The 15,310-nt window shown below is 43.4% G+C and overlaps 1 protein-coding gene across 2 annotated transcripts in view; it reads right to left on the bottom strand.

The window, feature by feature from the left end:
* CACNA1S (calcium voltage-gated channel subunit alpha1 S) overlaps positions 1-15,310 on the bottom strand; it is a 727,186-nt gene that overhangs the window by 141,020 nt on the left and 570,856 nt on the right. For both annotated transcript variants that reach the window (XM_056557608.1, XM_056557607.1), the window contains 2 exons: positions 10,634-10,730; positions 4,279-4,381 (listed from right to left, as the gene is read on the bottom strand). In XM_056557608.1, the coding sequence (XP_056413583.1) occupies positions 4,279-4,381; positions 10,634-10,730 (200 nt within the window). The remainder of the gene's footprint in view (positions 1-4,278; positions 4,382-10,633; positions 10,731-15,310) is intronic.

Below are 15,310 nucleotides of genomic sequence, written 5' to 3'. Positions count from 1 at the left end.
CAAGAATGCGTCTCTTTCCAAAGACTGGGATGTTGCTTGAACTTGGTGGTGAATGTCTGATAACCGTCCGAGGGCTCTGGTGTGATGCCCGTGTTCCGCAGCTTCAGAGTGGACTCTTACCCCCACTCCATGTCGGACTGTATCTGGCCGAGACCGTCCTTTACTGTCTACGTCTTGTACTTGTTGTACTGTTTTGTTGTTGTATGTTTCACATAATTTACTGATCTTGCTAAGTGTATTTTTCTAAACTTTTACAAGATAGTCATTATGTTCGCAAGCTTTAATGTGAATGGGTTAAATGCTCCACATAAGATCTCATCTGCGGAATGAAGTTAAAATCCTTAATTGCGATGTTCTTTGTTTGCAGGAGACCCATCATCTAGAACATGACGCTCCAAGGACTTTAACATGGTTTCTGACTCTACAGTGGACACCACTTCTACCACTCGCTCTTTTTCTACAACTCTTTCTTCTTATCTACATGAGGAAGACCTATATGATATATGGAGAGCACACCACTCCTCGGAAAGAGATTATAAATTTTTATCTACAGTTCATAATTCCTATTCACAAGTTTATATTGGATAGGTCCTTACTCACGTCTTCCCTCACATCTTCTATTGAACCTATTAAATGGTCAGACCATGCAGCTATCACCCAACAACTTTCAGATACAATTTCTTCTCCTAGTGCATACACTTGGAGAAGTAATCCATTCATATGGTCTCATCCCAAATACGCTAACTGCCTTACACGAGACATAGTGGATTATTTCACACACAATGTTAATTCGGTAGCAGTCCCGGTTATTTTGTGGAACTGCCACAAAGCAGTGGTCCGCGGTTTTTGTATTAAGTATGGGTCCTTGATAAAAAAGCAACGGGAACATCAATTACAGGATGTCCTGACACGTTTAAAGAAAGCTGATAAGGCGAACAAAATCTCTCCCTCCACATCTCTGGCATCTGAGATAGCTGGCTTGCGACGTGATCTCTGTTGCATTTTGTTAACGACCTATGAAAAGTCTTACTGAAAACTGTAGCCAGCTCACCTATTAAAAAAGCGACAAACGCATTCATGGATTCCATTTCTTCTTCACCCTGATTAAAATACTGCTTTAAACACTCCTGCAGCTATAGCTAATGGGTTTCTTTCCTACTACTGCAAGCAATATAACTTGAAAGACACAATCCCTTCTCCTCCTGATCTTCCCTCTTCCACTGCCGCGTTCCTAGATTCCCTCCACCTCCCTTCTCTGTCCTCAGTTCAGCTTGCTATGTTAAATTCCGAGATCTCAATAGAAGAAGTTCAAAAAACAATTAAATCCCTTCCTTCTGAAAAAGCCCCGGGGCCCAACGGTTATATTAACGCATATTATAAAAAGGTCATTTCTATCCTATCCCCTCATTTAACCAACTTCTGCAACGCAGCAATGTCTATGGGGAGGCTTCCCATGGGAAACCTACAGGCCACTATCACTGCCTTGCCGAAACCCGGAAAAACCCCTGACCACCCACAAAATTTCAGGCCCATTTCACTTCTTAATCAGGATGTTAAAATATATGTCAAAGTATTAGCCGCCCGCATATCCCTTATCCTCCCACACCTTACCTCTTCAGATCAGTCAGGTTTTGTGGCAGGCAGACAGGCATCCGACAATACTAGAAGACTACTTAATATATTCACCTACATGGAATAATCGGGCACTCCGGTGGTCACGTTAGTGTTGGATGCCGAGAAGGAGTTCAACCACATTCGGTGATCCTATGCATTTTCGGCCCTCTCACACACGGGATTCTCAGGTCCGATAACTTACCTCCCTTTAATTCTTGTCCAACTGCCAGAGTGCTAGCCAATGGCCCTCTGTCTGAAGTCTTTCACATCACCAATCACTCGTCAAGGCTGCCCACTCTCACCACTCATCTACCTCATGTCTATGGCACAGGCCATCCGCCAAAACCCTCTAATCACGGGAGTGGCCATTGTAGGAAAAGAACACATTATCTTATTGTATGCGGATGATGTCATATTATCCCTTACCAACCCCAGTACCTTCATACCGGCAGTGATGGACATCGTGTCTATGTTTGGTGACATCTCGTATTACTTACTCAATGCTACTAAAACACAAGCTCTATCACTGAACTTATCTCCAGCACACTTATTTTCTCTCAAAAAAAAATGCTCATTCGGTTGGCAACAATCTTCCCTACAATACTTAGGCATACAACTCTCCTATATACAAAAAAACAAAACGCTAATTTCATGGGTGGGCAGAATAGTGGCTTTTAAAATGTTCCTACTTCCAAAAATTCTCTACTTCTTTCGTACTTTACCTATATCTCTTCCTGCATCTTTCTTTTCACAAGCTCAAAAAATCCTAACCTCTTACATATGGGTGGGTAGGCGGCTAAGGCTTTCAACACAAATTCTTACCAGATTGAAGCCCTTGGGAGGCTTGGGTTCCCCTAATTTGAAATGTTATTATTTAGCCACTCTAGTCTCGGGGTTACGGCATTGGTGGAAGGATCCTATGGAGCTCCCTTGGGTAGAGATGGAGAATTACTCAATGCTCCCCCACCGGATCAGAGATCTTCTATTTTTGCCCTTCTGAAACGTGGCCACTCCTTCATTTTCTAATCAATTAGTAAAAGCCTCTTACACCGCATGGGTTCAATTCATATCGCAGTCCCTCACGACTAGTACAATGAAATGTAATGATCTACCACTCATATTCATACAGGGTTGCATCCCAGATCTAGACTTATCCAAGTGGATCGCAAATGGACTTACTCATGTGCGACTCCTGTATGATAACTCCCTATTGATCCCCTTTTCCACCCTTACAACCACTTTTAACGTTACCAATCAGGATTTTTGGTACTTACAAATCCATCACTTTCTACATAGCTTAACAAGCTTGACAACCACTCAGACGGCACGGCGATTAGACTACTATACTCGCCTCTTAAGGGCTTGACAACGTATTATCACAGATTTCTGCAGGTGGAGGTCTTCTCTAAATCCTACCCCTTGAGGCTTTGGGAGCAAGAATTGGGTTGTACTTACTCAGTGGAGGTATGGCAAAAATCATTTAAAACTGTAAATAGGGCTTTTCAATGCCCCTCACACATAGGATCGGCCTATAAAACAATTTTGAGGTGGTTCTATACACCTGACCACCTTAATATGGTATACCCGGAGACTTCGGACCGCTGCTGGCGGGGCTGTGGTTCTAGGGGCACTTTAATCCACATTTTATGGTTCTGCCCAGCACTTCAACCCTTTTGGTCTGCTTGTAAGCAAGTGTTACAAGAACTTTTTGGCAGGCACATACCCTGGTCCCCCCAAGCAACCCTGCTTTTCCTTAATTTAGGTGGCTTGCCAAGTGACTCTCAGGATCTTTTTTGCATTATTTGTATATTGGCAAAAATTGCCGTAATGAGCAAATGGAAGACAACTACTACTCCTACTCTGGAAATGCTATTACATAAAATACAAATGACCTTTGCTTACGAGGAAATCATAGTGAGGGGGCGGGTAGACTTCACTCTTTTAATACTAGATTGCAACATTGGTCATCCTCTTCCCACTGCATCAATGCTAGGGTTGTCTGCTATATTTCTTGCTGGAGCTCTATGTAGACGCAAATAGGAGGTGCATATGTATACCTATCCTTTAGTAACCATGCACGTGTAGTAGACTTATATTTTATTTTTTTCCTTCTAGTAATTTTAACATCAAAGTATTACCGAAGTTGTGTTATGTTGGATACTGTTGTCCTTGCTGAAGGGTTAATTAGGGCTTAGTCCATAATCTTATCTTTAACACATATGTATGGAGTAATGCATGTGTTCTCCTTAAAAAAGGACCCTATATTCATTTCCCGTTAATATAAAATGTTCAATAAAAAACTATTTACAAAAAAATAAAAAATAAATCAGGTGTACCCTATGGCAAAAGTAAACAAAAACAAAATGTCAAATGGGCATGGGGTCATCCTACAAACCCATTCATGGTTAGGTAAATAAGGACTGAACAAAACTTTATTATTTACTGCAAAAACAGATGAACAAATCAATGCAGTAAATAATAAAGTTGTGTCCAGTCCTTATTTACCCAACCATGAATGGGTTTTTAGAATGAATCCTGAATAAAATGCCTTCATTTTAGGTAAAAGTTTAAATAAGTGATATGAATTGAAAAATACTCCTATTTTCATACTTGTTCACAGTTGCTATACAAGATTGTGGAAACATCAAAAACATTATACTTTACCTTCAGTTTTTATCTTTAAAGCTGTCCTTACGAGTGAAAACAAAGTAGCATTGAACGTTACAGTTCCATCACTATTTAAAGGCATGTTCATACTGACTAATCTCTACAAAAAAAAAAAAAATTACATGATAGTTTTTACAGAACAATATAATTTTTAAGACATCACCAAATTACACATTTATAATCGTATTCTACACCAGATAATAACAAAGTTAGCTAATATACAAACAAAGCCACAAAGTATAACTAACCCACTCTATCGCAAACGAAACAAAAATTGATACATAAACATTTCATTTTTATATCCTTTTCTACCCTATGTTTGGTTACCCCAAGTCTCCAGTTGTTTTTAAATTCATCTACTACCAGCTGCAAATCTTTTTCACAAAATTGCATGTCTTATTGAAATTCGAACCCCCATGGCCTTTTTAACAATCCATATTTTTTTAGAAACTATTTTCTAGCATAATATATTGTTCATTTTTTAAATCCATAATATATGAATGCTGTAGAAAATACAATATTTAAAACAAATAAAATACATATTTAAAGGGTCAAGAGTAATGCTAATATTATACAATCTATAGGATATAAGTATATAAGTAGAAATTGTAGTTTTAATGAATTGAGTACAGTATACCAATTAGGCCACTTCAGCCCAAAACCTGGAGCAATGGGGGGGGGGGGGGGGGGGGGGAAACAAAGACTGGTGTAAACTTTCAACAGCTTTAGAGTACAAATGTTGCTGTGAAAGTTGCAGCCGTGCAACAACTTTATCAAATGTTGAACAGACCTTAATACAATTGTCGCATATTTCTATAGGGCATGGCTGACTTGCCCTGTGATAACTTCTAAATCTGGCCCGTGCAACATTTTTGTGTCACAAAAAGTCAGACATGATAAATCAGTGACCCCTGCACAAAGTGTTCTAAATAAGAACACTTTATGGGAATAAATATTCTACAGGGTGGGCAATTTATATGGATACACCTTAAAGGGGTACTCCGGTGCTTAGACATCTTATCCCCTATCCAAAGGATAGGGGATAAGATGCCTGATCGCGGGAGTCCCGCCGCTGGGGACCCCCGTGATCTTGCACGCGGCCCCCCCGTTTGTAATCAGTCCCCGAGCGTGTTCGCTCCGGGTCTGATTACCGGCGACCACAGGGCCGACGGCATGTGAGGACATGCCTCCGCGTGACGTCAAGCTCCGCCCCTCAATGCAAGCCTACGGGAGGGGTGTGATAGCTGTCACTCCCCCTCCCGTAGGCTTGCATTGAGGGGCGGAGCGTGACGTCAAACGGGGCGGATGCGAACACGCTCCGGGGACTGATTGTAACGGGGTGCCGCGTGCAAGATCACGGGGCTCCCCAGCGGCGGGACTCCCTCGATCTGGTATCGTATCTCATATCCTTTGGATTGGGGATAAGATGTCTAAGCACTGGAGTACCCCTTTAATAAAATGGGAATGATTGGTGATATTAACTTCCTGTTTGTGGCACATTAGTATATGTGAGGGGGGAAACTTTTCAAGATGGGTGGTGACCATCGCGGCCATTTTGAAGTCGGCCATTTTGAATCCAACTTTTGTTTTTTCAATAGGAAGAGGGTCATGTGACACATCAAACTTATTGGGAATTTCACAAGAAAAACAATGATGTGCTTGGTTTTAATGTAACTTTATTCTTTCATGAGTTATTTATAAGTTTCTGACCACTTATAAAATGTGTTCAATGTGCTGCCCATTGTGTTGGATTGTCAATGCAACCCTCTTCTCCCACTCTTCACACACTGATAGCAACACTGCAGGAGAAATGCTAGCACAGGCTTACAGTATCCGTAGTTCAGGTGCTGCACATCTCGTATCTTCACAGCATAGACAATTGCCTTCAGATTACCCCTAAAATAAAAGTCTAAGGGGGTCAGATTGGGAGACCTTGGGGGCCATTCAACAGGCTCACGACGACCAATCCACTTTCCAGGAAACTGTTCATCTAGGAATGCTCGGACCTGACACCCATAATGTGGTGGTGCACCATCTTACTGGAAAAACTCAGGGAACGTGCCAGCTTCAGTGCATAAAGAGGGAAACACATCATCATGTAGCAATTTCGCATATCCAGTGGCCTTGAGGTTTCCATTGATGATGAATGGCCCCACTATCTTTGTACCCCATATACCACACCATACCATCAATTTTTGTGCTCCAACAGTCTTGGAGGGATCTATCCAATGTGGGTTAGTGTCAGACCAATAGCAGTGGTTTTGTTTGTTAACTTCACCATTCACATAAAAGTTTGCCTCATCACTGAACAAAATCTTCTGCGTAAACTGAGGTTCCTGTTCCAATTTTTGTTTTGCCCATTCTGCAGCACCTGAAACTACGGATACTGGAAGCCCGTGCTAGCATTTCTCCTGCAGTGTTGCTATCAGTGTGTGAAGAGTGAGAGAAGAGGGTTGCATTGGGCAGCACATTGAACACATTTTATAAGTGGTCAGAAACTTGTAAATAACTCATGAAAGAATAAAGTTATGTTAAAACCAAGCACATCATTGTTTTTCTTGTGAAATTCCCAATAAGTTTGATGTGTCACATGACCCTCTTCCTACTGAAAAAACAAAAGTTGGATTCAAAATGGCTGACTTCAAAATGGCCGCCATGGTCACCACCCATCTTGAAAAGTTTCCCCCCCCCCCCCTCACATATACTAATGTGCCACAAACAGGAAGTTAATATCACCAACCATTGCCATTTTATTAAGGTGTATCCATATAAATGGCCCACCCTGTAGATGAAATGTTGCAGAAAATGTCCCAATGGGCCAGCCTGCGACTTTTCCTGCAATAAATTTAAACGAAAAAAGCTGTCTAAATGGTTTGATAAATATCCCCCAGTGTCTATACTTAAGTAAAATCTAGAAAGCTTCCTTGGGGATAAGTAGAATTGATATACAATATAGAATTGGGATCCTGGGAATTGTATGTTGTCATGGCTACTGTTTTAAACTCTCTTAAAATTTTTTAAAAATCATTGTTCTTAGGTTAAACCCCTTAAGGACACAGCCCATTTTGGCCTTGAGGACACAGGAAATTAAAATGTTTACATTTTTTTTTTCTCCATAAGTCTTTTATTATGCCATCCACAGAGCCATAAGTGGGCTTGTTTTCTGGGCAACCAATTGTACTTTGTCAAACACCTTTTATTTTACCATAAAATTTGGTGCAAAATAAAAAAATATTTATGGTGGGAAATTGAAAAGATAACGGCAATTTTGCAACTTTTGGGGGGTTTTGTTTTTATGCAGTGCATTTATTTCTTTTTTTCTGGGATGTAATGTGACCAAAAAAAAATCAGCAATTTTGGACTTATTTTTTATGTTTATTTCATTCACAGTACAGGACCAATAACATTATATTTTAATAATTCAGACATTCCACATACCAAATATGTTTATTTTTTTTTAATTTCTTTTTAGTAAAATGGAAAAAAGAGGGAATTAAATGTTGTATTGCGGGAGGGGCTTATTAACTTTTATTAAAACTTAACTAAAACATTTTCAGTTTTGATCACAACATCTACAGGGTTAATGGCAGGCATCAGCAAAATCGCTGATGTCCACCATTACTGGCGAGTCCCCGGCTGTTGATAGCATAGCTTCTGCGCTTGCTTCATAGACCGGACTGGACTGAGGAGATACATGTAAGTAATAGTGCAGCAAGTACCAGGCAGACAAGGCGCACAGGTACATCCTGTGTCCCCAACAGTTTTATATGCCCTTCCCACTGTTACACCGCTAAAGTCATGGGAAATTGTTGTAAATTATTATTTAAATCTATATCTGTTTATAGCATGGCTAGATTTTTTTTCTGATGTAAATTGTTGTAAATTATGATTTAAATCCATATCTGTTTATAGCACGGCTAGATCATTTTTTTTTTTTTTTTTATGTCAGCAGCTGTTTCTCTTTATCTGTCTTGAAGTTTGCATGAAGGTGTCGGATGTATGTTTTTCCTTGTGGAATAAATAACACAGCAAGATTAATGTGTTAATTGGTGCCCCAATCTTTAAAGGAGTAGTCCAGTGGTGAACCCAGTGGTGAACAACTTATCCCCTATCCTAAGGATAGGGGATAAGTTGCAGATCGCGGGGGGTCCGACTGCTGGGGCCCCCCGCGATCTCCTGTACGGAGCACCGACAGCCCGCAGGAAGAGGGCACGTCGACCTCCGCACGAAGCGGCGGCCGACACGCCCCCTCAATACAACTCTATGGCAGAGCCAAAGCGCTGCCTTCGGCAATCTCCGGCTCTGCCATAGAGATGTATTGAGGGGGCGTGTCGGCCGCCGCTTCGTGCGGAGGTCGACACCCACTATCTAGCCGGAGAGCCTGGCCCCCGTACAGAGAGATTGCAGGGGGCCCCAGCGGTCGGACCCCCCGCGATCTCAAACTTATCCCCTATCCTTAGGATAGGGGATACATTTTTCACCACTGGACTACCCCTTTAAAGGGGTACTCTGCCCCTAGACATCTTATCCCCATTGAAAGGATAGGGGATAAGATGTCAGATCGCAGGGGTCCCGCCGCTGGGGACCCCCGGGATCTCGGCTGCAGGACCCACCTGCTGCGGCTTCTGGCAGCGCTGGAGGCTCTCATCCTAACGCCTCCCGACCACGGTGACTTGAGATCGTGACAGCACAACTCCGCCCCGTGTGATGTCACGCCCCGCCCCCTCAATTCAAGTCTATGGGAGGGGGCGTGACAGCCATCACACCCCCTTTCATAGACTTGCATTGAGGGGCGGGGCGTGACGTCACATGGGGGCGGAGTCGTGACATCACGATCGGAGGTCACCGTGTTCGGGAGACGAAGCCTCCAGCATTTCCGGAAGCTGCAACAGGTGGGTCCTGCAGCCGAGATCCAAGGGGTCCCCTGCGATCTGACATCTTATCCCCTTTCTTTTCGATAGGGGATAAGATGTCTAGGGGCGGAGTACCCCTTTAACCTAATTTTTATCATTTACTTAAAACTTTGTTTTGCTCCACCACTGTGGATTTGACTCCACACCTTTTAATTCTTACCATACATCCTTCCTGATGATACAGTATATGAGGATTGCTTTCTATAGTATGGGCAGTGCCAGGTTTATTCATGCTGCTTTGTTGGATACATTTAGTTGCTCTCAATAGGTATAGTATATATAACACTCAAAGCATTTCCTGTCCGTATGACAATAAAGATGAATATAGACAGTATATCACGTAAGTGAGCACATCGCTCACATTTTTTGTAAATATTTTGTTATATCTTTTCATGTGACAACACTGAAGAAATGACTCTCTGCTGCAATGTATAGTAGTGAGTACACAGCTTGTATAACAGTGTTTCATTTTCCTCCCCCTCGATTTGGTGTTATCACTCTTAAATTCTGTAATACTGGTCACTAGAAGTTCAACATGGAACCTTATGGCAAAGAATTCTGTGAGGATTTGAAAAAAAAAGAATTGTTCCTCTACATTGTTCCTCTAGCTGGCCTAGACTATGAGAACATTGCCAAGACCCTAAAACTAAGCTGCAACATGGTACCCCACCCCTAGACATCTCATCCCCTATCCAAAGGATATGGGATAAGATGTCTGATGGCAGGGGGTCAGGCTGCTGGGACCCTCTGTGATCTCTGGCCCGGCACCCTGTTGATCAGACATCTTATCTTCTATCTTTTGGATAGGAGATCAGATATCTAGGGGCGGAGTACCCCTTTAAGGTGAGCACCATCCTACTGGGATTACATTTATTTTCCTAAGAGAATTACGACACATAGAGTGCCTCTTTGTATGCACTTCTGGAGATGCCATTTAGTGGCATGTTAAAAAGAAATGAACTACATAATATGCTCTCTTTTCTAACTGGATCAATCGCAACGGAATTGTGCAGCTGGAAGTGTGTTATCCCTTTCAGCAAATAAACAGAAACCCCAGTGTAAACCAATCAAATAGAGGCAAAAATTATACTTCTTTGGCCTCTGTCAAGTGATACCGGTGTATGGTTATATTTACCATAAATATATTTAAATTTGGAGGTGTGTATAGAGACAAAAAACTTACTCAATTTACATAATCCTTACCCTTACATATATCATTGACTTTTTATCTTCCTGTGCTTTCCACATTCTCAGGGAACATTCTTAGGTGCTACTGTTATTTATTTATTTATTTATTATTTTGCTACTACTGTATTTAACAATAATAGGTGGCTGTTACATTATACTGTACACTAGTTTAAAAAATTCTGTTCACACAACGCAACTGCATTCATCATGGATTTGTGTTGCAATAGCTAAAAAATAAAAGTTTTTCTTACCTTACATGCCACACGATGAGGGCAGAATTTTCCAAAACCTAGAGGGGGTTGAATTCTTCTCAAAAGAGTGACAACGTCTAAATGTTTGATTCGTCCCCTTAGTAAAGGATTGAAAAAAGTTACCATTATTGATGGATAAAAAATAAAATAAAAATAAGGTCTAAATATAAATGTAGCTATACAATTTCTATTTTGCTAGTCTTATTTTGTCAGTCTTTACAGAGGTATTCTGGTGAGTAATTCTTCTCAAGCTGATGTAAAATTCTAAATCAACAAGCCTATAATCACGGTCACCTCTAAGCCATGTGCACCTCTAGAATAGTAGCATTTACTGTATATTGTTGTGGCCCATAGCAATACACAGTACATACTGCGATCTAAGGCTCTTTTCAGACTATACTGTTGCTCCATTTTAAAGACCTGTTACAATATCTTGTTAAGAAAACCCTTAAAAACGGCCATTAAAAAATCCCATTCAAGTCTATGGGATTTTTTAATAATCTGTTTTCACCCGTTATAGCCCGTTATGACTAAAGGACGTTATTTGTGATGGGAGAAAATTTTGTGCATGTGACTTTTTTATCCTGTCACAAATAACGTCTGTTAGTCATAACGGGCTATAACGGGTGAGAACGGATAATTAAAAAATCCCATAGACTTGAATGGGATTTTTTAACAGCCGTTTTTAAGGATTTTCTTAACGGGACATTGTAATGGGTCTTTTAACGGAGCAACAGTATAGTGTGAAAGGAGCCTTAGATGTGTCACAGTTGTTAATACAATTTGCAACAGTTTAAATTATATAAAATGAAAAACTAAGCAACTTTTCAAATAGTTCTCATTATAACAATTCCTACTGGAAAGTGCAGTGTTTCCCTATCAGGGTACCACCAGCTTTTGCCAGCTGGTTGGGAATTACTGCCATAATGTCTATAGCTTCCATTCATGCTGTTTCCTCTTGCAATTATAAAATAGGTCTGTATAGTAACAGTTTACACAAAGGGGGAATTCATCAAGGGAGTTACACAGGGTTTTTCGTGTACAAAAGTCGCAAAAAAGTTGCAACTTTTGTGCGACTTTTAGTGGTACGCCAGCCTGCGTGATTTCTCCCAATCCAGCTGTTTTACACGAGTTCTGTTTTTTACTTAGCTATAGGCAGGGATTTAATAACTGCGACTTTTGTTAAAGTGTTTGTTGCAAGTGGGGTAAAAAGTCGCAAATCTACACCCAAAAAAAGTTGGCTTAGAAATAGTAGCGTAAAGTCCCACCCGCATCTAATACCAGCTGGCTGGCTGCATCTATCACCCACCGCCAGCATCTATCACTGGCTGCCCGCATATACCACCTGCCACCCGCTGTTTAAACACTACAACTCCCAGCATGCCCTTACAGTGAGGACATGCTGGGAGTTGTAGTCTTTCAGTAGCTAGTTGGCGGGTGTTAAATGTGGCCAGGCAGCGGGTGGTATATACGGGCAGCGGGTGGTATATGCAGGCGGCAGTTGGAATATGTGGGCGATGGGTGGAATATGGGAGGGGGGGGGGCGCGTGGTGGTGGTATACTGGGGGCAGTGGGTGTATGCGGGGGCAGCGTTTTATAGATGCATGTGGTGGGGAGCGGAGCCAGCCGGCTGGGAACCATGAATATAATACTACAGCATTGTAATTTCATATTCCTCGCCTGGAGCTGTGATTGGCCAAGGGATCTCGGCCAATCGCAGCTTCGGAAGTGCCGTAGTTTCATATTCATGGTAGCCGCACTGCATGACTACAAATCCATGCATGCCCATACTGCAAGGGCATGCTGGGAGTAGTAGTTGTGTGGTGCGTGCAGCTGACAAGCGCTCCGCTCCCTGGCCAGCTCACAGGAATATGAAACTACGGCACTGTAGCTTCATATTTCCCTCCTGAAGCTGTGATTGGGGTCTCCAGGCGGGGAATCTGAAACTACAATGCTGTAGTATTATATTCATGGTTCCCGTCCGGGGAGCACAGTGGAGCGCTTGTCACCTGCGCGCACCACACAACTACAACTCCCAGCATGTCCTTACTGTAAGGGCATGCTGGCATTTGTAGTCATGCAGCGTAGGTGACAAGCGCTTCGCTCCCCGGCCGGCTACCATGAATATGAAACAACGGCACTTCTGAAGCCGTGGTTGGCCGAGAACCCTTGGCCAATCACAGCTCCAGGCGGAGAATATGAAATGACAGTGCTGTAGTATTATATTCAAGGTTCCCAGGCGGCCGGCTCCGCTCCCCACCGCCTGCATCTATCACCCGCTGCCCCCCGCATACACCCACTGCCCGCAGTATGCCACCACCACGCGCCCCCCCCCCCCCCCATATACCACCCACCGCCCACGCAACACACAACTATAACTACCAGCATGTCCTTACTGTAAGGGCATGCTGGGAGTTGTAGTCATGCAGCGCAGGTGGGTGGGAGATGTGCAAGTGGGTGACAAGCTTCCCTGTCAGCCGCCCGCACATTTCCCAACAGCCTGCGCCTCACAACTACAACTCCCAGCATGCCTTTACAGTGAGGACATGCTGGGAGCTGTACTGGAAAATAAATTTAGGAAACATCCATGCATTCACAATGTCCACTTTACCCCTCCTCAGGGGGAGTACTGTCTGTAATGGGGTCATCTGTGGGTGTTTCTTTGTTTTATTTTTCTCTGAATGTATGTAACCATCAGCTACTGATATGCCATAGGCCTCAAATGCGAACATAGCTCTATGACCCTAGAACCCTGTTATGTGCCCGCACAGCATGTTACGTCTACATATGGGGTATTTCCATACTCAGAAGCAATGGGGTTACAAAATGAAAAATTGGGACAAGTGGGTGACAAGCTTCCCTGTCAGCCGCCCGCACATTTCCCAACTACAACTCCCAGCATGCCTTTACAGTGAGGACATGCTGGGAGCTGTAGTCATGCAGCACAGGCGGGTGGGAGATAAGCGGTCTTCCCTTGCTGTTGCTAAACTACAACTCCCATGATGGGAGTTGTAGTTTAAGAACAGGGTGCCTCCTGCTGTTGCTAAACTGCAGGCTCGCTGTTGCTAAATTACAACTCCCGTCATGGGATGGGGGTTGTAGTTTAGCAACTGCTGGAGGCACCATAAATGTACCGTATATGCCGGCGTATAAGACGACTGGGCGTATAAGACGACCCCCAACTTTTACAGTTAAAATATAGAGTTTGGGATATACTTGCCGTATAAGACTACCCCTCCTACCGCTATGTACAGTACCTTATAGTTCCCCCACATTAGGTCGGCAGCATGTTCCCCCACATTAGGTCGGCAGCATGTTCCCCCACATTAGGTCGGCAGCATGTTCCCCCACATTAGGTCGGCAGCATGTTCCCCCACATTTGGTCGGCAGTTCCCCCACATTAGGTCGGCAGCTCCCCCACATTAGGTCGGCAGCTCCCCCACATTAGGTCGGCAGCTCCCCCCCCCCCACATTAGGTCGGCAGCTCCCCCCCCCCACATTAGGTTGGCAGCTCCCCCCCCACATTAGGTCGGCAGCCCCCCCCCCCCCCACATTAGGTCGGCAGCTCCCCCCCCCCACAATAGTAGGCAGCTCTCCCCCCCACAATGGTAGGCAGCTCCCCCTACAGACATACAACTTCCAGCCATATAGAGTGTATGGCTGGAGGCTGTATGTCTGTGTACTGCCCCCCACAGTGTTCCGGCCACCGCTCCTCCGGCCCGGGGTCACAATCTACTGCTATGGCCTATGGACCATAGCAGCAGTCCCAGGACCGGAGGAGCGGTGATCGGAACACTGTAGATGACGCGCCGCCGGTCACTCACCAGGCCCCGGCCGCGCTCGTCCTCCTCCGGTCCTCCTGCGCCTCTTTGGTTATACGCACGGGACATCACTGGAACGTAAGTATTCCTATGCCGGACCCCAATACCCTGCGTATAAGACGACCCCCGACTTTTCAGAAGAAAATTCGGGGTTAAAAAGTCGTCTTATACGCCGGGATATACGGTATTAACATATTTGGTTTTTTTTTCTTCTCATTTCAGATCCGTGAATGCAGAGGACTTCTTCAGATTCAATGGATTACATCGATGACCAGCATTTTTTTTTTTGTTTAATATTAATAAAATGGTTAACGAGGGGTTGTGGGGGAGTGTTTTTTGGAATAAATTTTTTTTAAACGTGTGTTTTTTTTTCGTTTTCTTAACAGGATTAGTAGTGGAAGCTGTCTAATAAACGGAATTAATCACTGAGCCGGGCTTAGCGTTAGCCACAAAAACAGCTAGCACTAACCCCCAATTATTACCCCGGTACCCAATGCCACAGTGGTGCTGGGAAGAGCCGGTATCAACAGGCCCAAAGTGTCAAAAATGGCGCTCCTGGGCCTAGGCGGTAACAGGCTGGCGTTATTTAAGCTGGAGAGGGCAAGTACCGTAACAATGGTCCTTGCCCACCCTGGTAACATCAGGCTGTTGCTGCTTGGTTGGTATTGTGCTGAGAATGAAACTCTGGGGAACCCTATGCGTTTTTTTATTTTTATTATTTATGTCAAAAATTTGTGTGGTTCCCCGTATTTTCATTCTCAGCATGATACCAACCAAGCAGCAACAGCCTGATGTTACCAGGGTGGGCAACGACCATTGTTACTTCCACTACTAAGCCTGTTAAGAAAAAAAAAAA

This window comes from Hyla sarda, chromosome 2 (assembly GCF_029499605.1).
Source record: "Hyla sarda isolate aHylSar1 chromosome 2, aHylSar1.hap1, whole genome shotgun sequence".
NCBI lineage: Eukaryota > Metazoa > Chordata > Amphibia > Anura > Hylidae > Hyla > Hyla sarda.
Note: the sequence above shows the minus strand (reverse complement) of the source record. Positions and strands in the feature narration are given on the sequence as shown.